This window comes from Schistocerca piceifrons, chromosome 6 (assembly GCF_021461385.2).
Source record: "Schistocerca piceifrons isolate TAMUIC-IGC-003096 chromosome 6, iqSchPice1.1, whole genome shotgun sequence".
NCBI lineage: Eukaryota > Metazoa > Arthropoda > Insecta > Orthoptera > Acrididae > Schistocerca > Schistocerca piceifrons.
Genome location: NC_060143.1, coordinates 114,420,643 through 114,432,803, shown reverse-complemented (window position 1 = coordinate 114,432,803; position 12,161 = coordinate 114,420,643). Strand labels below are relative to the sequence as shown.

The window sequence follows — 12,161 nt, the reverse complement described above, 5'->3', positions numbered from 1 at the left end:
TTAATTTGTATCCCTTTCTGCAGTATTCACGTTGTGTCTCAAGGATTTTGTTTGACACTTCCAAAAGATGAGTTCAATTCCAATAGTAAGAAATTAAGGAACGTTTTTAAAGATTTGTGAGTATCCTTCTAACCTAATACGATTTGGTTTATTAAATAAATTGAAAATCAACTTGTATTTACAACCTGGCCAAGCAAAACATGTGCCTGTTAGAAAAGCAGATGTGTGTTGTGTTGTGGTATGGAAGAGGTTAAACAAGTCAAATATGCTGCATAAACAGAAAATAGAGTAATGTACTTAACAAGGTGAAATAATGTCTTAACATTACAGAACAAATTATTAAATTACTGGAGGGGAAAAAACCAGAGCATTCTGGTCTGGTTGAAACAGTGTTATTGAGACTCCAGACAAACTGTTTGGCCGAGCTTAATGTCAGGCATCTGCTGTTGGCTTCAATTTATATTTTGTTGACAGTTTTTTATTTATAAATGGAACAGCCTTGAAATATCAGAGTTATAACAAAATTAGTTTTTAAAATGTATTAATATAGTGTCATTACACGTTAAAAATCCAGTCTACAACATACACGTAATATAATACATATTTCATTAGGTACAGCATAGAAGACAATAATACACACAATCTTTGTGAAATACAGTCAATATGAAAGTGTGCCAACCCAAATCACCATGAACAAAGTAGCTAATGCTCAGTTCATAAATATGGTAGTCACTTTTCACAAAGATAAATGACAAATGATTTCTAGCCCACCTATGTATCTCATAATGAAAGTGGAAGAGGTTACATTGAATATAATGCCGACGAATATGATAAAAATATGAAACCACAGATCTTCACATTCCACAACTCAAATGTGCGTATGTCTATTATGCCTCTGCACTTCATCACTGGCTTGAGTTCTGCGGTGCTCCACTTTGGTCAAAATGGCTCTTGTTTTTGAGCAGGTAGGCTGCCAGAAAGCTTATTGGATCAGGAGGCCTGCAAAAGAAATACATGCTGAAGTAAATACGATGCTCTGAAAGAACGAAAGGGTTCATAAACAAATACAGGAAAGTTGCATTTAACACTAAGCAGTTGAAGGGGTAGGGTCATTACACCAACTACATAATGGTATCACGTTCAGGTTCATGCAGAAGCGATTTACCACTGCATACCTGCCATAACTTACAAATGGGTATCAAAATAATAGAAGCACCTGAGGGAACATGAAAAACACCATATCGAATGCCAAATGACAAAGCAAGACATATGGCTAAGGTTTGCCATGGAATGGGTGACTGCAACTGAAGGCTGTTTACAGAGGCTTTCTAAAATTTGTAATTCTGGACACACTTATTTCTTTCAGTAAGAGAAATATACATATAGCCAACACAGAAATTCAAAAATGTTCCAACTGAAAGATTAGGTTTAACAACAAAAATGATGTTCAACTGTAGATTCATCAAACTCATCCTGCTGAGATCTAGTAAAATGAATTGAAGCATTTTTGCTTTGGAAAGCATCCAGTGCAACGACAGAATGTCTGCATATCCTATGATGCACCAAATCAATGAGCCCAATAACCTAGACCACAAGGTATCTGCAAGAGCAGGGATTCTCTGCCTGTCACTGCATACCACTTGACATTTTCAGAAATTTTGGTTTATCACTACAGCTTTGTCTTCCAAATATTAAGAGTAGACAGTACAAAAAAGTTACCGTTCAGTACTTTCAGCCAAAAAGAGTCAACTTACAAAAGAAAGATGATATTTTATTACCTGTTTAGAAAGCTGTGTGCCTCATCCTTGTACACCTGTATTCAAAATGTGAACCTTGTCAATGATATTTACTAAACAGATCGATCTTAATAGCCATTGCCATTGTTACTGTCAATGAGAAACATGAAAACCTTGGTCCTCAGTTCAAATATTTGTTTAAAAATCACACTGTGAGAGAGCCATTTTATCAGCATGAAGAAGCAAACTTTATCTCCCACATCTTAACACAACAGCAAGAGTTGAGAGAAATTGCCTTGATGAAATTTATAACCTCTACAGCATCTGTCAAACCAATGTCAAGAATTTTGGGCATATCCTTAAAAAACAAATGTTTCTCAGTGCATTACACAGAGAATACAATGACAATTAGGTGCAACTTTCTTCACTATAGCTGCCCGTCACGAAGTGACCATACACTGCCTGGCCGTGTCTATACAAATACCAACACATTTAGGCCAAGGAATGCCTACTTTTAAAAAATAAAGGTTAATCATATCAAAAATAATTTCTGCTGTAGCATATAACTCAAGCAATTTGTAAAATGAAAACTCTTCTCTTATGCCACAAGGAAGTGTGTTGGAACCCCTGCCATTCATGTTGTGTATTATTGATCTTATGGACAATATTAATAGTAACCTCAGACTTTTTGCACATGATGCAGATATCTACAATGAAGTAATGTCTGAAAGAGGCTGCATAAATATTCAGTACGATCTTGACAAGGTTTCAAAATGGTGTACAGATTGGCAACTGGCTTTAAATATCTCGAAATGTAAGATTATGCACTTCAGAAAATGAAAAACAAGTACAACCCTATGACCATAGTATCAGTGAGTCACAGTCGGAATCTGTCAGTTCACACAAATACCTAGATGCAAAAGTTAATACAATTACAGCCCTCCGTCGCAAAAATTAAGTCTTTTGACCTGGTTTCGACACTTCTATGAGTGCCTTCATCAGAAATTACAATCAGACTGTTGCTACCTGTGGCTTGAACATGTATGAGCAGCCCACAGTGGCTCGCCATCCATGTATTCTTTTTAAAAAATTTTGTGACTAAAGCTTTATCACTTCATATTTGTTTTATACGTGACCTGCCAATTTGAATGTAATTTATGATGAAGGCACTCACAAGTGTCGAAACCATGCCAAAAGACTAAATTTTTGCAACCGAGGGTTGGAATTGCTTTAACTGTAATTTGTAAATAGTTGCTGACAACACAGCCATGTTTAGAACCTAAATGTAACACTTTGTAGAGATATGAAATGGAATGATGACACAGGAGCAGTCATGGGTAGAGCAGGCGATAGACTATTTTACTGGTAGAGGACTCTGGAAACATGATCAGTCTACAAAGAAGCTTGCTGACAAATCAATCGTGTGACCCATCATAGACTACTGCTTAAGTGTGTGGGAGCCATGCCAAATACAACATAGATGAGTATCGAACGTATACAGGGAAGGGCAGCACAAATGTTCACAAGTTAGTTTGATCCATCGGAGATTGTTACAGAGATGTTGAAGAAACTGAACTGGCAATCAGTCCTTAGAAAGCCTACTTAACAAGGTCTCAAAAACAGGCTTTAAATGATGACTCTAGGAATATACTATATAACCACACACATACTGCTTCTGTTGGGACTGTGGCAACACCATTAAATTAATTGCAGTGCACATGGAGGCCTTTAAACAATCATTCTTCTCACACTCCATATGTGAATGGACTGGGAGAAACCCTAGTAACAGGTACAGTGAGGGGTGTACCCTCTGCCATGCACATCACAGTGCTTTGTAAAGTATGGATGCCGATATGTTCAGCATACAAAAATGAGTAACAGTGCCATATCTGTGGCATCAGGACTCTACTCCACTGAAGAGCGAAATAGGTGCTTGAGACCAAACTACTAGGTCATCAGTCCCTTTATCCTACGATAGACATGTCTACATGACTGTAGATCAGAGGTAGCCTACCGTGCAAAATCCAGAGGAAGAAAACCCCTCCAAGGTCTGTGAAGGAGAGATAAATGACAAAAAGAAGCAAGGAAGACAGAGAGAGAAAGGCAGGCACGGGGGCCCAGCTTGCAGTTGTGATAACATAGGCCTACTTTAAGGCTCATTGATAATTCTCGTTTTTACCACACTGTTGGTTAATTGAAGTTTTTGTATTTCTTTGGTTAATTTTTCCACCAAAACTGCTTGGACCATGCCTCTACCTGTGGGTGGCAGGAGAGAGGCAGACTGGGACTCATTGCAATGATGACACATTGCAGACAGGCACAACAGAAAGACACTTATACATTAGCTTTCGGCCGAAGCCTCTGGCAGCAAAGGAAATTGTGTCGCATCGCACCTGGCCACCAATCAGCAGATCAATATTTTTGAGCATTTCTGGCCTACTTTGGAGAACAGTGTGTGCCAACTCCATTGCTGTTACCTAAACTTGACACTGTTTTGCAGTAACAATGTTGTAAGATTCCCTTTAAAAACCATAAAGAACCTGTACTTACACATTACAAGATGGCAGGAAGCTGTTTTGAATGCCAGCGGGTTTACCACATTGGATTAGACATGGTCTTTGTTGTGTACTTTGTGTTTCCATATTTTTGTCCAACTCCAGTGTTTAGTCTGATAACATTACTCTGGTACTAAATACAGTTTGCATCGTTCTAGTAGGAGAATCAGTTCCTTGGAGGACTCTTCATAATTCCTCATTCGTTATTATTTTCAACTATCCTCAAATAATGCATTCTAGTTTCATCAGCTGAATGTATTACACATATAAAGATGACTCAATATCTGTTTTATGATATATGTATCCTTTGGACTAAACCCAAGTATGTTGGTGGAATTTTGCTTTTAAGTATTTTTAGTGCAAGTCTGATTAAAAAATGGATGGCTATGTTTGAAACTAGTCACCAGTACAAATTACATGCAATTGTGACAAATTTAAGTAAAGAACAATCTAATTTAAGTTGCTGGTCCTTCCCCAACAAAATGTTGGAACTACATTAAATCTGTTGTTCTTGGGTGCTCTCCCAAAAATAAATTTACAACTACCTTGTAGCCTAATATGCACTCTTAGCCCTGAAGTAGAGGCCAATTATGCAAGACAGTGAGATGTGAAATTTCAAATATTATGTTGCAAGTCCCAGACGAGAACCTCTAATAAGAAAACAATGATGTCCTTAGAGATGGAGCTCAAGCTCCATTTGGGGAAGAATGGGAGAAGGAAACTACTATCCCCTTCTCAAAGGAACCATTCTGGCATTTGTCTTAATTTAGTGACACCACTGCAAATCTACTACTCATACCCCAAAAGTGAATCCAGTGTCTTTACTACTGTTACCTCGCTTGGCATGGATGCAGAATAGGTATGAATATGGCCTGGCCAAATAAGCATGCTAGAATCAACAGAGATAATGAAATTTGTCAATGGCCCAAATAAAGAGGAAACTCAACAGCAGAAAGGACTACGTGCAATCCTGACCAAGGCTTGAGCACTATCCCACTGGAACTATGAAGTGACATTTTAGTCAATGCTAACAGATACAGGATGTAGCTAATACACAGCTTATCTTTTACAGATAGTTGTCTTGCTAATTTCTTTAATCAAATTATCTATAACTGTGTGGTAGTAATTTTCTGGATAATGTCATCGAAGAGCTCTTAATACAGGTAACTAAGTGCAGTGCAGTACATATCTTACCACGAATTACAGAAGCTAGAACACTTGCCTTTCTTTTGCTAATGTTGACAGTGCTTGAAGCAATATTGGCACAACAGTCTGGTCCAAGTACTGTCTTGTTGGTAGTGACTGCAGGTCTACCCTGGACTTCTTGGTAGGTGCCTCTCCTGCTGGTGCTGGTGGAGCAGGTGGTGGTTCACTTTCACGAACTGCTGTAGCCTGGAAATTTTATTCCTTGCTGGTGATCCAAATAAACTAATTTTATCACTATGTAAAGGGAATTACAGAACAGTGTTTGGCTAACACGTTCCAAAATGGTCAGTCCAGTGAGATGAAACTGTATTACGAAAGCAAATGCAATAAGACAGGAGAGAACATTGGCACAGTCAACACCTGCATGCCACTGACAAACATACACCTAAAGCATACCATTTTATTACAGAATTTGATATGTTTGATATTTAATGACAAAATGCACTCAGTCTTGTTCAGTAATTTCATACTGCTGATGTAATTGCCGTTTTCAATAAGAGGGATGGTTATGTTTCATGGATAATGCTTTTCAGGCAGCAGTATCAAACTGTTTGGAAAATACTACACTTCTTTTGAGAACTAAAGTGAAGCAAATTTGACTGTGTGTGTGTGTGTGTGTGTGTGTGTGTGTGTGTGTGTGTGTGTGTGAGAGAGAGAGAGAGAGAGAGAGAGAGAGAGAGAGAGAGAGAGAGAGACCGAGACCAAATTAGCTTGGGTTCGCGTACAAAGAATTAAATGCCAATGATGGGTACAATACTAACTTGTAAATCATGAGAATAGAGACTATCGAAGACAAACATAACAAAATATGCAAATTATTTCTGAAAGTGGGCAAGTTGCTACCTGCCACAGCCAACAGCTTACCAACATACAATACCTCTATTATCTGATGTGGCACTATTTCTGAAACACCATCTGATGACACTGGATTTATATAGTATAGTAAGAGTAGGCCTATAAGAGTCTTTATTAGCCGCTCTGTATTTTCTTATACAATACAGTGTATATAGTAGGTAACTATGTACACTGTACAAGGTCTCCGCTATGACTTCTGCTATAGATTCGATTACATTAGATTTACTTTTCATTCCAATTGATCCGTAGTGAGGAGGTCCTCCAGGATGTGTAACATGTCAGAAAAACAACAATACACGACAAATATTTACAACTAAAACAAACAAGTGGAATGATAGTCATTTTTTAATGAACACTATATGAAAGTCATTTTACAAATACTAATTCACTGAATTTAAAATAAATTTTTTTATTCATTTATAAGGTAATAAACATGTAATACAACTACTATAACACTTATTTACAATGAACACATTACTGCACTGAAATGGTGCAGAAGTAAGATTTTTCCCCCCCGAAGGTACGTCTTTCCGCTCCCGGGATTGGAATGACTCCTTACATTCTCCCTTAAAACCCACATCCTTTCGTCTTTCCCTCTTTCCTGATGAAGCAACCATGGGTTGTGAAAGCTCGAATTTTGCGCGCGCGCGCGCGGGTGTGTGTGTGTGTGTCAACATACCAACACTTTCATTTGGTAAGTTACATCATCTTTGTTTTTAGATATATTTTTCCCATGTGGAATGTTTCCCTCTATATATATATGTGACTTACCAAACGAAAGCGCTACCACGTCGATAGACACACAAACAAACACAAACTTACACACAAAATTCAAGCTTTCGCAACAAACTGTTGCCTCATCAGGAAAGAGGGAAGGAGAGGGAAAGACGAAAGGATGTGGGTTTTAAGGGAGAGGGTAAGGAGCCATTCCCATCCCGGGAGCGGAAAGACTTACCTTAGGGGGAAAAAAGGACGGGTATACACTCGCGCGCGCGCCCACACACACACACACACACACACACACACACACACACACACACACACACACACACACACACACAGTATGTGTGCGTGCGTGTGTATACCCGTCCTTTTTTCCCCCCTAAGGTAAGTCTTTCCGCTCCCGGGATTGGAATGACTCCTTACCCTCTCCCTTAAAACCCACTTCCTTTCGTCTTTCCCTCTCCTTCCCTCTTTCCTGATGAGGCAACAAATTGTTGCGAAAGTTTGAATTTTGTGTGTATGTATGTGTTTGTTTGTGTTTCTATCGACCTGCCAGCACTTTCGTATGGTAAGTCACATCATCTTTGTTTTTAGATATATATCTATCAATCACACAAATCAGTTGGTTTTACTCAGAAATTCCTCAATGGAGTAGAAGGAGTTAGTCACCAATAAATCCTTTAGGCTTCTCTTAAACTGAATTTCATTGTTTGTTAAGCTTTTTATGGCTGCTGGCAGCTTATTGAAAATATGTGTTCCTGAATAATGGACACCTTTTTGTACAAGACTAAGTGACTTTAAATCCTTTTGAAGATTATTCTTATTTCTAGTATTGATTCCATGAATTGAGCTGTTGGTTTGATAAAGTGGTATTTCTAATGACAAATTTCATTAAGGAATAAATATATTGGGAAGCAGTAGTTAGTATCCCTAGTTTCCTTCTTCTAGAGGATGTTCTTGAGTTCGCACCACATATAACTCTTACTGCACATTTCTGTGCCTGGAAAACTTTAGCTTGGCTTGATGAATTACCACAAAAAATAATCCCATATTACATTATGCAATGAAATTAAGCACAGTATGCCAGCTTTTTCATTTTTATAATCCCTATGCCTGACAAAACTCGCATTACAAACAGAGATTTGTTAAGACGCTTCAGCAGTTCTATGGTGTGCTCCTCCCAGTTGAATTTATTATCAGCTGTAATCCCAAGAATTTAACACTGTCCACTTCTTCTATCTTCTTGTCATCATATGTTAAACATATACTCGTGGGACACCCCTTAAAAGTTCTGAACTGCATGTAGTGTGTTTTTTCAAAGTTTAGTGACAAAGAATTGGCTAGGAACCAGTTATCAATGTCCACAAATATTAGCTGATCTTTAAGACTACACTTCATTTGCTATTTATTGCTATGTTTGTATCATTGGCAAACAAAAGGAACTTGGCATCTGGTAATGTTACTGATGAAAGGTCACTGATATACACAAGTAAAAGCAAGGGGTTCAAAATGGAACCTTGTGGGACACCACATGTAATTGTTCCCAGTTGGATGATGCCTGATACATGTCTCTTTCCTAATAACATCCTTTGTTTCCTGACAGATGTAAGATTTGAACCATTTCGCAGCATTTCCTGTTACATTATAATATTCTAATTTACTTAAAAGGATATTGTGATTTCCACAATCAAATGCCTTTGACAGATCACAAAATATACCAGTTGCCTGCAATTTTTTGTCTAATGAATTACGCACATTTTCACTGCAAGTGTAGATAGCCTTCTCAATATCAGAACCTTCTAGAAATCCAAACTGTGACTGACAGTAAGTTATTTGAGATAACATGGTTATAAAGCCGACTGCACATTACTTTTTCTAAAATTTTTGAGAATGCTGGCAATAGTGAAATTGGACGGAAATTTGATGCTATTTCTTTATCTCCCTTCTTAAACAGTGGCTTAACTTCAGCATATTTCAACCATTCAGGAACTATTCCACTGATAAACGACTGGTTACACAGACAGCTTAATATGTTACTTAGCTCAGAATCACATTCTTTAATTAACTTTGTTGATATTTCATCATACCCACTAGATGTTTTTGATTTTAAAGACTTTATGATGGACATTATTTCTGTTGGGGTAGTGAGGGTCAAATTCATATTATAGAAGTTACTTTAAATGTCTGGTCTTAGGTATTCCATAGCAGCATCTACCGAACCTGACAACCCCATATTTTCTGTAACAGTTATAATATGTTTGTTAAAACGTTCTGCAACACTATACACATCTGTCACCAATGTATCATTTACTCTTAATGCTATTTGTTCCTCTTCATGTCTGGTTCTACCGGTCTCCTCCTTCACTATATCCCAAATTGTCTTTATTTTGTTATCTGATATGACTATCTTTTCCTTGTAATATATTTGCTTTGACATCCGTATTACAGTCTTAAATATTTTGTAGTATATCTTGTAATGTGCTATAGCATTAACATCGGAACTATTTCAGGTTGACAGTTTTCTTTTTGTTTTACAAGATACCCTATTCCTTGAGTAATCCATGGCTTCTTTGTAGACTTTGCTCTAACCTTGGTAAGTTTTGGGGGCAAACAGTGTTCGAATAAGGAAAGCACTTTATTAGCAAAAGTGATATATTTTTCATTCATGCCATGATCACTCTAAACATCAGTCCAGTGAATGTCTCTGAGGAGTGTCCTAAAATAATTTTTGGCTTATTGATTACCCTCTTGAGCTCAGATTTAACAGATTTTATATCCTGTTCAGTATTAACAGTATTATAGTAATTGTGCACATCATGGCACAAAACTTAGTAACCAGATATTTTGCAATGGTTTCAAATTTGACAGTCTTAAGTTACTCCAAGCATTCCTGCTATATGTTAAGGTTGGTGATCTTGAAACAAATATAAGGAGTAATAATTGTCAATGATTAAAGCTGGCACAGTGTTGACCGACAGCAAAGTTGTCTTCTGTGCAGACATCAGAAATAAGAATGTTATTAACCAAATGACTGTCTAACACAATCTACTGCACCATGTGTACGTTTTACTCTATTCAGGTAATAACATTTTGTAGATCATGGATCTACAACAGTCTGTAGTGCGGACGAAGACTGGTACTAAGACAATTGCTGGAATTTTCAACAAATATCTGAGCACAGCATTTGGCGTGATTATTCTGGTGAAAAATCACAGCAAAACCTTTCTTAACACTGGTAAAATGACAGTATCAGCTAAACTTCTTGGCTCTCAATAGGAATATTACGGTAGAAATTATAAAGTTAACTTTTTTAAATGATTTGCTGACATGTTTGACTATAATCTACAATTTATTTATTCACAACTGAAAATCCGGCCTTGAAGAGGCATTCTGATGTGCTAAGGAAATGCATCAGCAATTTCCGACTACGTCTAAGATACGTTAAAAAAAATATGTTGTTGCTTCTCTGTACCAGTTGAGTATGAGCCATGGGACTAAACTGCAACTATGAGGTAACAAATTGTGCACCCCAAGGCGACATGTTAAAATTCAGTACGACTGTGTAGCCGTAATAAAATTTGATTAGGCTACATACAGAAACGATGGAGAATCAAAATGTGTGTGATACTGTTAGCGATCACAACACCTTTTCTCTCTCTCTCTCTCTCTCTCTCTGTCTGTCTGTCTGTCTGTGTGTGTGTGTGTGTGTGTGTGTGTGTGTGTGTGTGTGAGCTGAAATTGCTAACTGAGGCTGGCTTTCACCGACAGCCGCTTTCACTCTGAAACCCAGCTTCAAACCAACGCGGAAATAAATAGAACGGCATGTTGACAGTAAAGAGATTTTAATTTATTTGTCTCAGACTTCCTAATTTGTCGTATAAGGGCAAATTTCGCAACGCAAGTGACTTTTACGCACTTCCCACAAGCTTCCAAAGCATTACTTCTCACGCATAGCTAAATAATAACAAGCAAAAAAAAAAAAATCAAGTTATTTACCTGTGCAGTTTCTGGCACACCATTACTGCCCGAGGACTGCGGTTCGACGTTTTCTTCCGTTGCCGGTTGTTCCGCTACAACACCCATAAAAACACTGCCGGGTCAACGCCATAAACACAAAATCAAACAAAAATGGAGAAACTAAAGCGTAAATTTCACCACCACGAATAGTACTAGCTTACCTACGCTTGGTGTACAAAAAAGAAACGGAAGAAATGAAGTTATACACTTTATTTGTATCTACGCTAACGACACATGCGACTTACCTCCCGATGACGACATTTTTAAGTTTGTATTTGATTATGTAGTAGTGCCAACATTAACCTTGCGAATTCTTTCTAGTTCGCGCTGTCTGTGATACTAAACTGAAGTTTCAGCACATCGGCAGCAAGTATATCTCGTATAATACGACGAAGTTCCACTACCAATGTATACCTTAAGGACAAAGCTCCTATAATATCTTTCTAATCACTCAGTTTTTCGCAACCGAAATCGGTTGACAGCAGAGCAGTTTTTAATTCAAAGACGTTTGGTAGTAACTGCATCAAGGTAAACAACAAATCTGCAGCCTCGTTCACAGCTGCAGTTATTACCGGCGCCATAAAGTCGCGCCAGATACTATTCCCACAAGACTCACCTCAGATTTCTGTTGAGTCAGTGTTCATTATCCTATTAACAAAATTTTCCACTTCAGCTGAACAACTTTGTATAAATTATATCAATAATAGAAATACTTAACGTACTATTTGCTTTTCATTGGATCAGTTTAGGAAAAAAATATTACGCACATCCATCATGTAGAAATATGTAAGTGTACTACAAGGGTAATTACACTGCAGTTATGTCTCAGTATTATTCTGATTGTTACACTGAGTCAGTCTCAAAATGCTTACGGACATCATTGTACACTATGTTATTCACCCCACTTCACTGACCGGGTACTTTATGCTGACAATTTTCAAAATCTTTGACAAGGTGATGTATTCTAGAATAGTATCTTACCTTAGCAACAATAACATCGTAAGTAAATCGCAGTTTGGGTTTCGGAAGAGTTGCTCTACTGAGAATGCCATTTACATATTCACTCAAC

General features: G+C 37.6%; 1 protein-coding gene across 1 annotated transcript; it reads right to left on the bottom strand.

Moving 5' to 3' along the window:
- Nucleotides 1–275: 275 nt before the first annotated feature.
- Nucleotides 276–11,598, bottom strand: LOC124802780 (protein dpy-30 homolog). Its single transcript, XM_047263776.1, has 4 exons — nucleotides 11,338–11,598; nucleotides 11,072–11,145; nucleotides 5,514–5,683; nucleotides 276–999 (listed from the first exon to the last, which is right to left on the bottom strand). Exons 1-4 carry the CDS (start codon nucleotides 11,351–11,353, stop codon nucleotides 906–908), a joined length of 354 nt encoding a protein of 117 aa, XP_047119732.1. The 5' UTR covers nucleotides 11,354–11,598; the 3' UTR covers nucleotides 276–905.
- Between the last annotated feature and the right edge of the window lie 563 nt (nucleotides 11,599–12,161).

Excerpts from the sequence above, each read along its gene's own strand:
- LOC124802780 (XM_047263776.1), bottom strand. Across the intron at positions 5,684-11,071 it reads GTGTGCCAGAAACTGCACAG|GCTACAGCAGTTCGTGAAAG; the intron begins GTAAATAACTTG and ends TAAAATTTCCAG. Across the intron at positions 1,000-5,513 it reads TCAACATTAGCAAAAGAAAG|GCCTCCTGATCCAATAAGCT; the intron begins GCAAGTGTTCTA and ends TTTCTTTTGCAG.